This window comes from Mus caroli, chromosome 10, assembly GCF_900094665.2.
Source record: "Mus caroli chromosome 10, CAROLI_EIJ_v1.1, whole genome shotgun sequence".
Lineage (NCBI taxonomy): Eukaryota > Metazoa > Chordata > Mammalia > Rodentia > Muridae > Mus > Mus caroli.
In genome coordinates this window covers 36,344,339-36,361,235 of record NC_034579.1, presented here as the reverse complement: position 1 = coordinate 36,361,235, position 16,897 = coordinate 36,344,339, and the positions used below count along the sequence as shown (strand labels likewise).

At 42.6% G+C, this 16,897-nt stretch overlaps 1 protein-coding gene across 1 annotated transcript in view; it reads left to right on the top strand.

Moving 5' to 3' along the window:
* Cdc40 (cell division cycle 40) overlaps positions 1–16,897 on the top strand; it is a 49,717-nt gene that overhangs the window by 2,865 nt on the left and 29,955 nt on the right. Inside the window, exon 2 of the mRNA XM_021173930.2 lies at positions 12,392–12,478. Within this exon, the coding sequence (XP_021029589.1) occupies positions 12,392–12,478 (87 nt within the window). The remainder of the gene's footprint in view (positions 1–12,391; positions 12,479–16,897) is intronic.

The following is a 16,897-nucleotide window of genomic DNA, read 5'->3' as shown; positions in this document are numbered from 1 at the left end:
TTGCCACTGTTTAGCTCAGATTCTCATTTCTTTTAAAACAAGAATAACTTTTTGTGTGCTTCTTTCTTCTAGCCGCACGCCCACGTCTTTCCTACACAGTACATCAAGACTGTTCATTCCTAAATTCAGAACTCCTATCACATCCCCAAAGCATCATGTTGTCTCTTAGATAAGCACTTCATGCTTTATACAGCATGTGAGGCCTGCCGTCCTCCAGTGCTGAAGGACCTGTAAAGCCTCACAAGTATAACAAGCTCCTTCTCAAGATTCCCTTGCCTCCCTCATAGATCCAAACCTGTGATCCCCCAGCCTCAGGCTCCTTGATTCTTCTATCTCTATCTCTTTGTCGTAGCCCAGGGCATCACTTAACCACATTTCTAAGTTCATTTCCGGGGCCTGGAGAGTGTTCTATCGCCAATGCCTTGTACACAAAAGAAAAACTAAAAGAAAAGGTCTTGACTAAGTATGGACATTGAGAGTCAGATTTGGAGTTGAGCAGGCACTGGCTGGGAGGAAGCTTTCTTTCCATCTTGTTTACTTCAGACTCTAAGGAATGGTTCAGTACGTAAAGAGAACGAGTTGGAATCAATCTCTAAGATACCAGCGGTTCATTGAGAGCTGGGCTAGATCCCCAGCTGTGTGGGTTCTGTAGGAGATGAGCAGTGTGCACCAGAGAAGGAAAGATCCATGAAGTAAAGGGGTTAGAAAATTATCAAGGGAAGAATTGTGAAGCAGGAAATTACACGTGTCTGTTTGAATGATTCTCTTGTGACTGAGAGTATTTGGCCAAAAATAAATGTATGCCCTGTTGTGTTTTGGGGGTGGGGGTGGGGGTGCATGTTAAAATGCCCTTGTGGAGGTCAGCGACAACTTATTCCTTGGCTCCCTAACTCACCAGTATAGCTCCAGGTCTCAGAAGTAAAGTGAAGCATGATTGAGGAAGACCCTTGACATCAAACACACACACACACACACACACACACACACACATACGCACGCACAGGGCGGGGGTGGGGTGAGGAGAGATTGATTAAAGGTTTAAAAAACAACTGATCATGTATATGGAGATTCGAAAACGTCAGTAAAGGACCAAGTTCCAAGCGTGACTTACACTGTTGACCTCATATACTTTGTCAAGTCTTTTTTGTTGATGTTCATTTCATTTTAATCAACACAGTAAGACTGCAAATACCATTATTATTTTGTTAGTACAAAATTCCATCTGTGGGCTAAATTTTGCCCATATTCTGGAGTTTGCCAACCCCTGTGCTAGACCACAAAATAACACAACAGTCCCTGGCCTCAGTGCATCTACATTGAAAACTAGGCATAAAAGGATAAGTTTGCACATAACCATGAACTTGCCTTTTAGCCAGAGTCAAACACAAGATGTTTTGGGTTGGTTGGTTGCAGACAGGACCTTGGGTATCCCAGGATGACCCAGAACTTCTGATTCCAAGTGCTGAGATTATAAACTTGTGCCACCATTCTATCCACACCAAGACTTTGTGTATGCTAAGGAAACAATCCATTACCTGAGCTACATCCTCTGCCCATAATAATAATAAAAATATATACATACATACACATTAAATGAAAAAAATAAAGAAGGTAATATAAAACCAGTGAGGTACAGCCATGTCAGTGTTTTTATAAAGTATACGTTTGTACATATAAGACTGTTAAGCTATAGATGTAGTAGAAGAAAGGCAGAAAACATGTCAGGCACCCAGGCTTCTGGATGGTTTTTTTAGTCAGTGTTCTTTTTATCTGCTGTCATGTACAGATGATGCCCCGAGTTTCTTGAAGTGGTTACCCTAGAAACTACATGTCTGAGTTACTCAGTAGCTTCAGCTTCTAAGCCGTACAAGCCCTACTTCAATTCCACTCCCATCCCTACCTTTTGGGATAGTTTGTTTGGTATGTGTGCACACGTACACACAAGACAGACATGAGTGACAGGCTTTTTTACATCTTATCTGCAAAGATGTCTGCTTTCTGTCAAAGTGCTTTCTTTAGGCTGTCCTTTAATAGAGTGGTTGGTGATTACCCTTCTAGTTTGTCTTCAGTGTTAGTGCTCAGTACTCGATCTTGGATATTTTACTAGGTTTAGTTTATTAGCTGAGAATTCCTCTCAGCTCACCTAAGATGTTTTCTCTTACTCAGTCGTTACTGGTAACGGACTGTCTTTTTCTAGTGAATTTAGTTTTCCTTGAAAGTGATTTTTTTTCTTTTTTTGACAGCTTATAGGTAGATACCTACCCCCCATTTTATTTAATATGAAGTTTTGTTGTTTTTCCTGTGAAATGAATTTGTGGCTTTCTTTTCATTTTCCACGTAGAGTTCTGCTGAGCTTCTCCAGCAGCAGATAGATGTCTCTGGAGTGTGGATCTTTCAGTATTCTGGGAAGTTCACAGTTCTCCTTGCTGCAAACCACTTTAGCCCCATTGTTCTCCGAGTCTGGAACTTCATCTACATGTGTAGCAATGATTAGACATTGTAGTGTTGTTGTTGTTGTTGAACTTTTGATACAAAATTGTCCTATCTCCATGTTAGAAATCACTACCATGTGTTATGATGGCATGCATCTGTGATTCCCACACCTAAAGCTAAGGTAGGAGGACAAAGACAGAACAGACTGTGATAAGCCTCACTGGATGGCAAGAATCACTCTGCCCGCGTGCTGGCTCACTCAGGAAGCACAGGCAGCTCGCCAGGAACAACAACAAAAATACTTACTAACTTACTTTGTAGTAAGTTTAAATAAATTAATTAAAAACAGTCATTTCAGACAGTGAGTGTTACTTTCTCCCAGTGAGTTCCTCGTCCAGCATAGCCATTGAGTAAAATGCAGGTTCTGCCTCTTACATCTGCAGATAGCTTTGATTTGTTGCCGAGCTCGGAGATGTACGTATCCAAGTTTGTATTCTTCTTCATCATCTATCAATCCCTTAATTTTGGGAATTTTAGTCATTTCTAATTCGAGAGAGACAAATGTCATAAATTGATAGGAACTCGATGATAATGACCAAAATGTCTAATATTTTCACAGTTTACATAGTTTTGTCATGCCTGATTTCTTACCTCTATACCAGAAGAAATGGGGAAAGGACCCAACAGTGACTTGTGTGGTCTCCAATATAAGTCAGCAGTTCACCAGCTTACATTTATGTGACCCTTCGGTTACTGCACGTTTACTTTCTGTGGCTGATTGGAATTGGGTAGGAATCCTTTGTAAGTCTGTGGTGATTCCACATGCATGCCTAGCTGGCCTTGACTCCTCCTGAGAGCTAAGGGAGTTGTGGTGCTGCCCACATTTATCTAGGTAAATCTTCAGTAACCACCTTTCTCTGGAGGGTTGTTCAGTTCATTCTGTAACATCAGCCATAGTGAAAGGGGATGATCTATTGTTTATTGGTTGTCATTGTTGTTATTATAAAAGGTTGATTTTTTTTTAATTGCACTTTCTGTTAAAAGTTGACGTTACACCATAGTCTATTCAAAATAATTAAAGTTTAGAATCTTCTAAATACTCTTAATTGGGAAGCTTCTGATATTACCAGTGCTGCTAACCACCTCTACCATATAAACTCCAGCGAGGAGATAGGAATCCAGGGTTAGATTCTTTTAGATAGCGTCTTCCAGGGGTTGACTATTAAGAGGTGATGGTATTTAAGTTTGGTTTTATTTAGTTTATGCAATGTTTTTCCAGTAATGGGTTTGACATTGTGTTCAGGCTCCAATGTTGGCTTTGATACACACAACCAGAAGCAGCTTTGGGAGGAAAGGGTTTATTTCGCTCACAGTTCCATAGAACAATTCACCACAAAAAACCAGTGAAGGCAGGAACTCACACAGGGCAGGAACCTGGTGGCAGGAGCTGATGCAGAGGCCATGGAGGCTGCTGTTTACTTGTTCCTTGTGGCTTNCTCAGCTTGCTTTCTTACAGCACCCAGGACCACCAGCCCAGGATGGCACCACCCATAATGGGCTGGGCCTTCCCCCATTGATCCCTAAATAAGAAAATGCCTTACAGCCTGATCTTCTGGAGGTATTAACTCAACTGAGGCTCCCTTCTCTCTGATGACATTAGCTTGTGTCAAGTTGACATAAATCAGCACAGATATTAACTGATTTTATCCTTAGTTCTTCTAGCTTTTCAGCTCCCTCCCACACCTACCATCAGAAAGTGAGATTCTAGTTTCCCCTCCACCCATCTCCCTTTCTGATCTGCTATGGGCCTAACCAGAGGCACCATTATGACCATGCAATCAATCAATCTCTCTCTCTCTCTCTGCCTCTCTCTCTCTCTCTCTCTCTCTCTCTCTCTCTCTCTCTCCCTTTTTTTTTTTAATTGACAGTGCTCTGGCTGCAACAGTGTCTCCCCATTGCTTGCCTGGATTGATTCAGCTGGTCTGACCGGCTAGGCAGCTGTCCCTCTCAAAGCTGTGCGCTGGGAGGGACCTTCCCAGAATAGACTAGAGGAGGACCCGTAGAGGAGGACCCGTCTTGGATCGAGGATAGAGGAGTAGCAGTGAGAACTTCCAAACAAGTTCTCGAGGTCTACCTGAACTCCTGCCCTGTGTGAGCTCATCCACAGCAGAGCAAGGAATGAGGTTTTGAGTGGCAGTGGTGGCCAACGCTTAGCCTCTCAGGTCAGCGGTTCCAACATCCCATGGCAGCAACAGCTGTTTAGTAGAGACGCTCAGTCACAAACTGTTGTGCACGCTGGATTGGCCCTGTAATTTGTTTGGCTTTGGCTTATGATTCCATTTGCCTGCTTCTCAAAGCTGTGCCTCTAACCTTCCTAGAAACTCTAAAAGGACTTCATAATTCAGTCTGTTTCATCTGCCTGGGAAGATTGCCGTCACTTGTAGCTAAGAACCCTGACTAACACACCCAGTTAGTATGCAAGCAGCTTTTGTTTTTTTTTTTAAAGTGGGAGCTGATTCCCTACTTTGGTCTCATTTTTATTGTTGTTGTTGTTTTACTTTATCCTTTTTAATGCTTGTGTTTGTTGTGTATGTTCGTAGCAGGCAGGTTAGTGCACATTTAGAAGTTACAGGGAAACTGTGGGAATGAGTTCTCTCCTACCTCATAGGTTCTTAGGGTCAAACTCACGTCGTCAGGCTCTCGTTCACCCTCTAAGCCATGAGGCTGCTTCCTCATATGGTTGCTTTAAACTCTTCCCCTGTGCCTTAGTCAGGGTTTTACTGCTGTGAAGAGACACCATGACCAAGGCAGCTCTAGTAAAAGCAAACATTTAATTGGGGCTGGCTTACAGTTTAGAGGTTTAGTACACTATCATCATAGTGGATAGTATGGCCACGTCCAGGCAGACATGGTACTGGAGGAGCTGACAGTTCTCCATCTTGATCCTCGGGCAGCAAAAGGGACCATGTGTCACACGGTGCATAGATCTCCAAGCCCACCCCCATAGCAACATATCTCCTCCAACAAAGCCACACCTAATGGTGCTACTCTCTGGGGCTATGGTGGCCAGTTACATTCAAACTACCACACCCTGTTATCATTAGTTCTATTGGCATTAGTTCATTGGCATGAGTGGCTTCATCTTGCTTAGAACTTAACTCACAGAAATGATAGGAAGATCATGTTAAATAGACTGGGAAAAAACCTCAGTAAAGTGCTTGCCTTAACAGTTATAAGGACCTCAGTTAGGGCCCCAGGTATAGTGGTGAACACTTATAATCAAGCACCGGGCTGGCTGGGCAGTGAGACAGGAGGACCCTGGGACTCACTGGTTGGCTACCCCAGCCTACTGGCAAATTCTGAGCCAGTGCTGAGAAAAGAAACTGAATGTTGCGCTCTGCCTCCCACCCCAAAGATTACATAAACAATGTATCTACTGCCCCAGCACTAACACCTTAGGATTGCTAAATTCCTTTTTGTGTGACACTTTGTTATAACAAGCTATCTATCTGTTTATTGTATACGTTATTGTCTTTCTTTCCCACTAAAGGCAGGCAACTTAGTATATTTCTATAGCCCAGAACAGTGCCTGACACTGAGCAGGCAACAGGCACATGGTCAGCACCTGCTAAATGTGTTGTGTCTTAGCACCTTAACTACACAAGTGACTCACACGATCACTTTTGATTGCCAGCATCTCGCCTACTATCCATATCTCTAAGAGTCCTCTTTTCAGAAGATGCCAGTGCTTCCAGCTGAGTGTTGGGTTCTGTCCCCTGTTACCGCTTCTAGGATAACCATTTCATATGCCCTCGTTCTTTTTCCTTGGCCTGAACTCATCTTCCCACTACCCAGCATCCCTGGTGTTGGGATTCCCGAAATGCCCGCCACTGCACACTGCCTTTCTCCTGTTGTCCTGTGGTTCTCCTTGCCATCTCACTCCCTTTAGCACTGGGACTGTTAAGAAAAACTTAGGTTTTTCTTAAGGGGAAATACAAACATTGCATTCTGGAACTCCTTCCATCTGACAGCTCCTCTCCCGAGGTTTTATTGATGTGTGTTTGGTCGGTGGGGTGGGGGTGGGGGGTATTGTTTTTTCTTTGTGTTTTTGTTCTTTTAACTCTTGCTGTGTTGTTTTGCACTTCCTCATCCACAGCTGTGCTCTAGGCATGTGCCCACCATGGTCCATCTCAGGGCTAGGATCACTCTGGCAAAGGATGTGTCAAGTCCAGTGACTGTCGTCAGTCAGCCTTATTCTGTATAACTTCTCTGTAGATTCACATTCTCCTTCATCTTTCTAATTTAACAAATATTATTGAAATGTGCCACCTGCCCTGCATTCTGTATGGCATTAAGGATATAAAATGTAAAAGCCATACACAATAAATAATGCACCACAAATTCTGTGAAAAATAAAACATTCCATAAGACTTTAGGCAGAAAAAGACTGTTTTCGTTCTTGCAGCAAGAAGAGGGAATGGGTCAAGGGAAATGAGAAGGTGACTTATCACATTACAAAGGCAATGCCCATGATGTGGGGCAGTAACAGTGTGGGATGCCCGTGATGTGGGGCGGTAACAGTGCGGTTTGCCCGTGATGTGGGGCTTTATTGGTGTAAGAGGCAGAGAAAGTATCAAAGTACCTGCTGTTTGTTTTTATAAAAAGCTTCCATTAGTGTAATACGGCAGAAGTGTGTTTTGAACTCACTCAAATCCACACTGTCTCATTGAGAACAGACCTCTAAAATGATGATGATGATGATGATGACAATGATAATAATAATAGCGATAACAATAAGGATAGAAATAACAATGGTAAGATGAGATAAAATAATAAAAATAATATAGAAACAAGCCAGAGTAAGACAAAACAAATGGGAAAAAGAAAACAAAACAAAACAAAAAAAAAAAACCAAAAAAACCCACAGGAAACATACAGACCCAAGACACACCTTCACATGCACAAAAATCCCATAAAAATAAGATCAGAAACCATATATATAAACAAAGCATTATAAGACAAGGAACCTTCACAAATGCTATTGAGTTCATTTTGTGTTGGCCATCTCCTGTGGGGATGGGGGGACATATGTACATCAGTCCTGTGCAGACCTGAAAAGGCCCCTCAGGTTCTTGGCTGTCGGAGCAGTGTCAGGCATAGATTCCATCTCATGGAGTGGGCCATAATACCAAGCAGGTAGTGTGGCTGGCTACCCCACCGCGTTTCCACAGTGTTGCACAGCTGTATCAGGCTGGTCACCATTGTAAATGGAAGGGTTAGTAGCTAGATTGGCATGTATCTTTCTCCACAGATGAGTACCATGCACATTAGTCACCAAGGTGAAAGCTCTAGGTGGCAGCAGTTCAACTTCTTTCTCCCTGTCCAGTGAGTTAGGTAGGTGTTGTCTTTAGCAGTAGGGCCTCAACATCTGTTTGTGGAGAGCAACCAATGCCCTGAGTTGAGGTTTCCATGAGGCCCCTCGCACCAACAACTTGATTGGATGTAATTCATTCCTGGCACTGGAGGTTTCTTTTGGTGGCTAGATATGTCTAGATTTTTTCATAGCTACATCTATTTACCTGTGAATTTCATGGTTTTACTCTTTTGACAGCTGAGTAATATTCTATTATGTAAATGTGCCATATTTTTTTTATCCATTCTTCTGTTGTCAGTCATCTAGTCTGTTCCCAATTCTGGTTATTATTTTGTTTTGTTTTTAAGTTTTGTTTTTTTGTTTTGTTTTGTTTTGTTTTGTTTTTCAAGGCAGGGTTTCTCTGTGTAGTCCTGGCTGTCCTGGAACTCACTCTGTAGACGAGGCTGGCCTTGAACTCAGAAACCCACCTACCTCTGCCTCCCAAGTGCTGGGATTAAAGGCATGTGCCACCACTGCCCAGCTAATTCTGTTTATTATAAATAGCAACAATTAACATGGTTGAGCAAGGGTCTCTGTAGTAGCTGTAGAGTCCTATGAGTATGTGTCCAGGAGTTGTATAGCTGGATCTTGAGGTAGATAGATCCCCAGCCTCCACGCCAGTTTCTATGCTGTTTGCACTCCAACCAGCAATGAGTAAATATTCGCACCCTTGCCAGCAAGAGCTATTTGTTCTGTTGATCTTGGCCATTCTAGCTGGTGCAAGAGGAAATCTCAGAGTGGTTTTGATTTGTAGTTCCCCGATGACTAAGGATGTTGAACATTTCTTTAAGTATGTCTTATCCATCTGTGTTTCCTCTTTTGAGGATTCTCTGTGTAGATCTGTACCCCAATTTTTAATTGGGTCATTTGTTTATTCTTGATACCCTCTTGAAGTCTCACTTACGAGTTGTTGTTCGTAGAACCTGTGCTGATGGTGCTCTGTTCCCCACTCTCTCTTCTATCAGAGTCAGTGTATCTGGTCTTACATTGAAGTCTTTGATCCATTTGGAGTTGAGTTTTGTGCAGGATGATACCTATGGATTTATTTATATTCGTGTACAAGCAGTCATCCGTTTGACCAGTTGTTGAAGATGCTGCCTCTTCCTCCACCTCGTGTGTATTTCTGGCTTCTTTATAAAAAAACAGGTGGCTGGACAGGTATCTTGGTATTCAATTTGATTACATTAATCAACGTGTTTCTCTCTGCTGTTTTTAATACTATAGTTCTGTAGTATGATTTGAAATCAAGGATGGTGACACCTCCAACATCTCTTTTATTTTTCAGAATTGTTTTTAGCTATCCCAGGTATTTTGTGTTCCCATATGAAGCTGAAAATTGTCCTTTCTATTCTGTGAAGAATTTGTGTTGGAATTTTGATGGGGACTGACTTGAATCTGTAGATTGCTTCTGGTAGGAAGCCATTTTCACTATGTTAGTGCTACCACCCCATGAGGATGAGAGGTCTTCCCATTCTCTGAATCTTCTTTAATGTCTTAACGTTTAATTATCTGTCTTTCACTGGCTAGGTTGGAGTTACCCCAAGATTTTTATTGAGGCTATTGTGAAAGGTATTGTTTCCCTGTTTTTTTCTCAGTCTGTGTCATTTGTATACAGAAAGACTATCTGATTTTTATGTGTTAATTTTGCATCCTGGTACTTTGCTGAAAGTGTTTATCAGCTATATAAGTTTCCTGGTGGTGTTTTTTTTAGAGTCACTTAAGTATACAACTATATTCTCTGCAACTAAAGGCACATTGACATCTTCCCTTCTTGTTTGTGTCCCCGCGATCTGTGTTGGTTGTCTCACTGCTCAACCTAAGACCTCAGCACTGTATTGAGCAGGTATAGAGCGTGCACAGCCTTGTCTTATTCCTGCTGTGAGGGGAACTGCTTAGTTTCTCTCCATTTAGGTTGATGTTGGCTATGGGCTTGCTGTAAATTGCCTTTATTCGGTTGAGGTCCCTCGCCTCTCTGATCTCACGAGAAGGTGTTGGATTTTGTCAAAGGCCCTTTCTTTCCACACTGAATGAGATGATGATGTGGCTTTTGTCTTTCAGTCTGTTTGTGTGGTGGATGACATCTATTCATTTGCATGTGTTGAGCCATCCTGCCTTTCTGGGTCGAAGCCTGCTTAATCATGGTAGATGAACTTCTTAATATGTTCTTATATTTGGTTTGCAAGTCCTTTACAGAACCTTTGCATCTGTGTTCATAAGGGAAATTAGTCTGTTAATCCCTTTCTTTGTTGGGTCTCTATGTGGTTTAGGTATCAGGGTAATTGTAGCCTCTCCTTGAAAGAATGGTTAGTGTTTTGGTTACTACATGTCATGAGGGGTTTCTCTTCTGGTCCAGTTTTTTTGGTGTTCTGTATGCTTTGAATGCCTGCATAGGTGCCTCCTCCTTCAGGTTAAGGACATTTCCTATGTGGTTTTGTTGGAAAGATTGCCTGTGCCTTTGACCTGGATTTCTATTCCTTCCTCTATTACTGTTATTCATAATTTAGTCTCTGAGTGTTCCTGATTTCCTGGATATTTTGTGCCTGGATATTTTTTAGTTTACCATTTTCTTTGACTGAGGTGTCTGTTTCTTTTCTCTCGTCTTCAGTATCAGAGATTCTCCCTTCTCCTGTCTTGGTGAGTCTTACCTCTGAGGTTTTTAGGTTGACTTCCTAAATTTTCCATTTCCAGTTTTACCTCAATTCAGATTTTCTTTAGTGATGCTATTTCTACTTTCATGTCTGCACTGTTTTCTTTTTTCATTCACTGTTTGTATTTTCATGTATCTTGTTAGTGGATGTAATGCTTTCTTTCAGGACCTCAAGCGCATCCGTGAGAGCCGCGTTGAAGTTTTGCCTTGTGCTTCAGCTGTGTTGCATGTCGGAGGCGTGTGTGGTGCGGTTGCTGGGTTCTGCTGCACATATATTTTCCTCGCTGGTTTTGATTTTGTTTTAACTCTGATGACTGCTCATCTGGGTTTGGAAAGATTGTGATCCTAGGTGTTGATGTTGGCATATAATGATCAACACAGTAAATGTACAGACCAAAGGAAGACTAGGAAGAGCTGCAAGGGAAGAAGACCATGTAACTTACAAGTCAGATCTGTTGGAATTCACCTGACTTTTCACTGGAGGTTGGGTGGGTGTTGCATTCCTTGTTTTCTGGGTTTTAGGAGAGTGTGGTAGCTGTAGAATGCCTGGTAGGTAGTGTTTCTGCGTTCCTTTCTAGTGGCCACTGTGGGTCCTGGGTAGAAGGTGTCTCTAGATATTGGGGGCTAACAAGAAGGAATGAGGATGGGTTAGCAGTGCCGGCTGAGAAGGTGCACTGGAGCTGAGAGGGTGCACTGCAGGAGGAGGGGAGCTGAGAGGGTGCACTGCAGGAGGGGAACTGAGGGTGCACTGCAGGAGGAGGGGAGCTGAGAGGGTGCACTGCAGGAAAGGGAGAGCTGAGAGGGTGTACTGCAGGAAGAGGGGAGCTGAGAGAGTGCACTGCAGGAGGAGGGGAGCTGAGAAGGTGCACTGCAGGAGGGGAGCTGAGAGGGTACACTGCAGGAAAGGGAGAGCTGAGAGGGTGTACTGCAGGAGGAGGGGAGCTGAGAGGGTGCACTGCAGGAAAGGGAGAGCTGAGAGGGTGCACTGCAGGAGGAGGGGAGCTGAGAGAGTGCACTGCAGGAAAGGGAGAGCTGAGAGAGTGCACTGCAGGAGGGGAGCTGAGAGGGTACACTGCAGGAGGGGAGCTAAGAGGGTGCACTGCAGATGGGGAGCTAAGAGGGTACACTGCAGGAGGAGGGGAGCTGAGAGGGTGCACTGCAGGAGGAGGGGAGCTGAGAGGGTACACTGCAGGAGGAGGGGAGCTAAGAGGGTACACTGCAGGAGGAGGGGAGCTGAGAGGGTGCACTGCAGGAGGAGGGGAGCTGAGAGGGTGTACTGCAGGAGGAGGGGAGCTGAGAGGGTACACTGCAGGAGGAGGGGAGCTGAGAGGGTGCACTGTAGGAGGGGAGCTGAGAGGGTGTACTGCAGGAGGAGGGGAGCTGAGAGGGTGCACTGCAGGAGGAAGGCTGGGTCCTGGGAAGTTCAGCAGAGTTCCCACAGAGTAGAGGTGGAGCAGGAGGAGGGGCCACAGCAGGTGGTCTGCTGAGATGAGATTGGGGACACCAGAAATGGAGGACAGGAAGGAGGGTGAACATAGTCTATCCCAGGCTGCAGAGGACAGTGAGTTCCTAGAGAGTGCCTCTGGGTGTTGGCGTCTGACACAGTGATGACATGAGGAAGCTAGAACTTCTTACTTGAAGTGTTTGGGCAGTGTTTGGACTGTCCGTTCACATTCACAGCTGGCTAATTTAGTTAATTAATAAAATTAGTATGTTGAAAAAGGAAATATATATTTTATGTCTAAAATTGTATATATTCCATGTATGTTCTTTTACTCTCTGATTCTTATTAGTGCTGTGATACTAAATAGCTGTGAAATAAGTGTTTAGGTGTTTAAATTGCTGATGTAGCTCCTAAAATGCAGCAAATTTGTAATGCTCATTTGGCTTTCTTTTAGGAAGACCTGGAGACTGGAGTTCACCTTGACCCTGCCGTCAAAGAAGTTCAGTATAATCCCACCTATGAGACCATGTTCGCTCCTGAGGTAAGAAAGCATACGATGAGTTCTCCCTGATGTTGACCATTTAAATTATACAGCAGTAGATAAGTGGATGTTTGCGATGGCGATTCTTGGCTGTCAACTTGACTATATCTGGAATGAACTACAATTCAGAACCGGAGACCCCACTTGTGATTCAGATATTGAAGCCGTAAGACACAGGGGTTTGGTCTGGATCTTGAGGTGGGAATGACACAAACTTCTGATCTGGATCAACAAACCTTTTAATGTAGATATTGAGGCACACCTTTAATCTGGGTCCTGCCTTCTGCTGGAGGCCTGCATGAGGACAGTAAAGGAAAGAAGGAAGGGGTTGCTCGGTCACTGCCTGCTTGCACTCACTTTGCCAGCACTTCCATTGGAGCCTACTTTTTTGGAAGACCACCCAAAACACCCACCCTTGAGGGACTGAGAAACTATGAGATTCTCAGACTGTCCGTTCACATTCACAGCTGGCTATTGTTGGGTTAGTTGGTCTATAGCTTGTAAGTCATTCCAGTATTCCATATATATATATATATATATATATATATATATATATATATATGCATGTATTCCATAAATATATAGGGGTGTGTGTGTGTATCTATATCTATATCTATATCTATATACATACAAAGACAGATAGACAGAGACAGAGAGAGAGACAGAGAGAGAAAGAGAGAAATTTCATAAGTTATGTGACTCTAGAGACCCCTGACAGGGTTGAATTTTTAAAATAGTTTCTCATGAAACTATACTACTATAAATTTTAGAAAATGTATCCTTCTAGTCTCTAAAACCTAAATAGTTTTTAGGAGAATCCTCCTTAAAAATCCACTGATTGTATATCTGCCTGCACGCAAATGTCTGGTTGTACTGCCGTGTCTTTGAAAAAAAGGAATCTGGAAATATAATTCTTCGCTATGAACTTGATAGCCTTCTCAGCATTGATAAGGGAATATTATAATTAACCACAAAGAAAACTGGTCTAGTAACATTAGTACATAGTATATTCTGCAAACCGTGCTCACCTGCTGGGAACAGTCGCTTCCGCGGCTGAAGGCTGTGCTCTGGGACCTTCCCTTCTTTCTCTTGTTAATAAGTAGCAATGTAAACATTGGGAACGAATGAGGACAAAATTCCTCATGTCCACCTGAAGTCTTTGAGCACTGGCTATTAAGGAGGGGTTATTTAAAAATCAAAATGGAAAAGGCATTTGATTGACAAAAAGCTAGAAAATAGTCATTATAAGGCACGTACCCCACCCCTGCCAAAAAAGACTTGACTAGCAGAATCTTTAAGATGCATCTTAAAGGCAGATATGGGGAACTATATCTTATTGTGTCTTGGTAGAAAAGGGGTGCTTTTAGCCAGGCGTGGTGGCGCACGCCTTTAATCCCATCACTTGAGAGGCAGAGGCAGGCGGATTTCTGAGTTCGAGACCAGCTTGGTCTACAGAGTGAGTTCCAGGACAGCCAGGACTACACAGAGAAACCCTGTCTCGAAAAAACAAAAAACAAAAAAAAAAAAGAAAGAAAAGAAAAAAAGAAAAGGGTTGCTTTTAATAGTTTTCTTTGTGTAGCATTCAGACACGTCAGCCTCCCAGAGTAGTGCCATGCTTTACCCTAGGTTCCCATGGCATCAGGATGGTTGCCATTGACATGTGTGGCATAGCCGGTGCTATGCCGCTGGCATCAGACAACCTTCCAGCTGTTCTGTGGAAGCCTGGTCCACTGGGGGCTTGGAGACTTGTGCATTCTACACCCTATTCTGTTGTCTCGGCCCTGCCCTCCTAAGCTCTGCAAGCTGTCTGCTCTCATTGACTGATACCTCAGCTGGCCCCTTAAGGAGAGCACCGACATGTATGCTTCATGGTTTCTACAAATGAAAGGGGCTTCAGTAAAATAGTGCTTATTTGCATTCAGAGGATGAGAAAACTCAAAAGCAGTGTGGCATATAACATTTAGATGCTAACTTATTTTCTACAAGATCTGCTTTTTCTGAATTCTTATTACAATATTGCTGTATAATTACATTTTTTTTAGCTTTCAATCAAAAGACTAAATGTGAATTAATTGATTTTGTGATGATACTGGCAAGTCAGCCATCCAGTCATTATGTCGGTCCCTCCTCATCTAAGGAGCCTGCACTAACATGTAAGCTCACTGACGTTAGGAACGCCACTCGGTTAGAGTTTAAGAGAGGAGTGATGCTTGGGAGCAGAACTAGTCTTTCATAATTACCAAGGAGGCACTCATCTGTGCGATAGCAGGTGTGAGCTTTGTGTTTTATGACTAGAATCCAAATCACTTGGCAGAGTCTGGAAAGGTGTCACCAGGACCTGTGCCAGGTTCAATTCAAGTCCCTAAATGTTGAGGATCCACTGTTAGAAATGATATATAGTCCCTCTCTTCAACCTAGTATTTGACAGAGGGAATGCTGTGTGTTATCTTAAACAGATAAAGACTAGACTGTCTCCTCTGGCCTCTAAAGTATAGCTCACATTCACAGGTTTAAGGAGACTACATCTAGTTGGAGAAACAGATATTTCTTTATAATATTCATATTTGAAGTGAACAATGGACAATACTGCCCTGGTTTAGACAGTGAAATTTGGAATGTGACTGTTTATTAGCAATTGTAAGATCTTGGATATTCTTAGTTTTGTTTTGTTTTCATAGTTAAAATAAAGGTAATGTCTACTTTACGAAGACATAAGAGCACATGAGTACATGTACAGTGTGACTGGCGCAGAGTAGGTATGGATGTCTGTGTTCTTTCTTTATCAATGGCATTGATGATGCAGGCTTTTATGGGAAGGATTATGGGCGGAAAGAGGAGCTGGAGGTAAAGAGCTTCAGTCATAAACTGTTGATGTGAGCAGGGATAAAAGCCAGAGTACTGCAAGGATTTGGGAGCCAAGGGGAGAGTGTGGTTTTAAATAGATGATAGATTAGTGAGTTTTTTTGGTTTTTTGGTTTTGGGTTTTTTTTTTTTTTTTTTGGTTTTTCGAGACAGGGTTTCTATGTGGAGCCCTGGCTGACCTGGAACTCACTTTGTTTACCAGGCTGGCCTTGAACTCAGAAATCCACCTCCCTCTGCCTCCCCAGTGCTGGGATTAAAGGTGTGCGCCACCATGCCCAGCTGATTAGTGAGATTCTTAAATGGAGCAGCGATACCATAAAAATTGAATTTTTAGGACAAGATGTCTGGTTTGGGCTTGATTGGTAGAAAAAAGTACAGAAAAAGAGACTAATGGGTGAGAAAAACTACCATTTTTATAATAGACATGTATAAACTGAAGTGATGACATACTGTTGCTCCTTTTGTATTTATTAAACCTATGAAGTAAGTGTTTATTGACAAACAGAAACCAACTCGCTGGTTATTCTGCCACTAGGTAATATTTTTGGGGACTCAGGTCTAGATTACTATTAATTATCCATCAATAACTGGAAGAAGGATTTGAAAGCCCCTATGTAATCTGCATGATATAGTCCTGTGCCTTTACTAATTCTGAAAATTAACCAAATTGCTTATTTTGTGAAATATCAGTCCTCTATCTCAACCAACAACTTTTCCTAGATGGTCTGCCTGTTGATACAGAATCATTTCCTCAAATTATTGACTAAGTTAAAAATATAATAGTGTTTTAGACCAGCAAGTTTCTTCCTTGAACTTGGACCTTTTTAGCTTCTTAGAGATAAGTCATTTGTTAGCTGTAAAGTATCAATCAGATGTAATTGTCATTCAGGAGGCTTACTGCTGAATATGCTCACTCTTTCTAGTTTTTTCCAGCACTCTAGCCAGCTGGTTCAACTCAGCTGTTCTGGCCCAAACTCCTCTCCCAGCAGACCTATTCTAACTGGTTTCTCTCCCTGTGATGCTCTCTTAAGTTGCCTCTTTCCTAACTGTGAGTGTTGGGTGCATCCTATTTCTGACTCATTCTGTCAAATCTTTCTCTGATTCATCACTTTGTCTGCCCCTCAGATTTCACTTTCAAACATGACTGCTTCCTTCTACAAGTTAACTTTACCTTCATTGTTTGGGATTAAAAATGTGTGCTAAAGGTGTTTATTGCAGCCCAAGGGTATGTATTTAAGCCAGAGGGATTAAAGGTATGTCGTCTTTGCTGCTGGATCACACAGACCTAGAAGGTCTTTAGATGTGATCCCTTGCAAAAGTAGCCATGTTGCTGGATTAGAATTTCTCTACAATTAGTTTCTTTGAAATCATTTTGAGGGGCTGGTGAGATGGCTCAGTGGGTAAGAGCACCCGACTGCTCTTCCAAAGGTCCAGAGTTCAAATCCCAGCAACCACATGGTGGCTAACAACCATCCGTAACGAGATCTGGGGCCCTCTTATGGAGTGTCTGAAGACAGCTACAGTGTACTTACATATAATAAATAAATAAATCTAAAA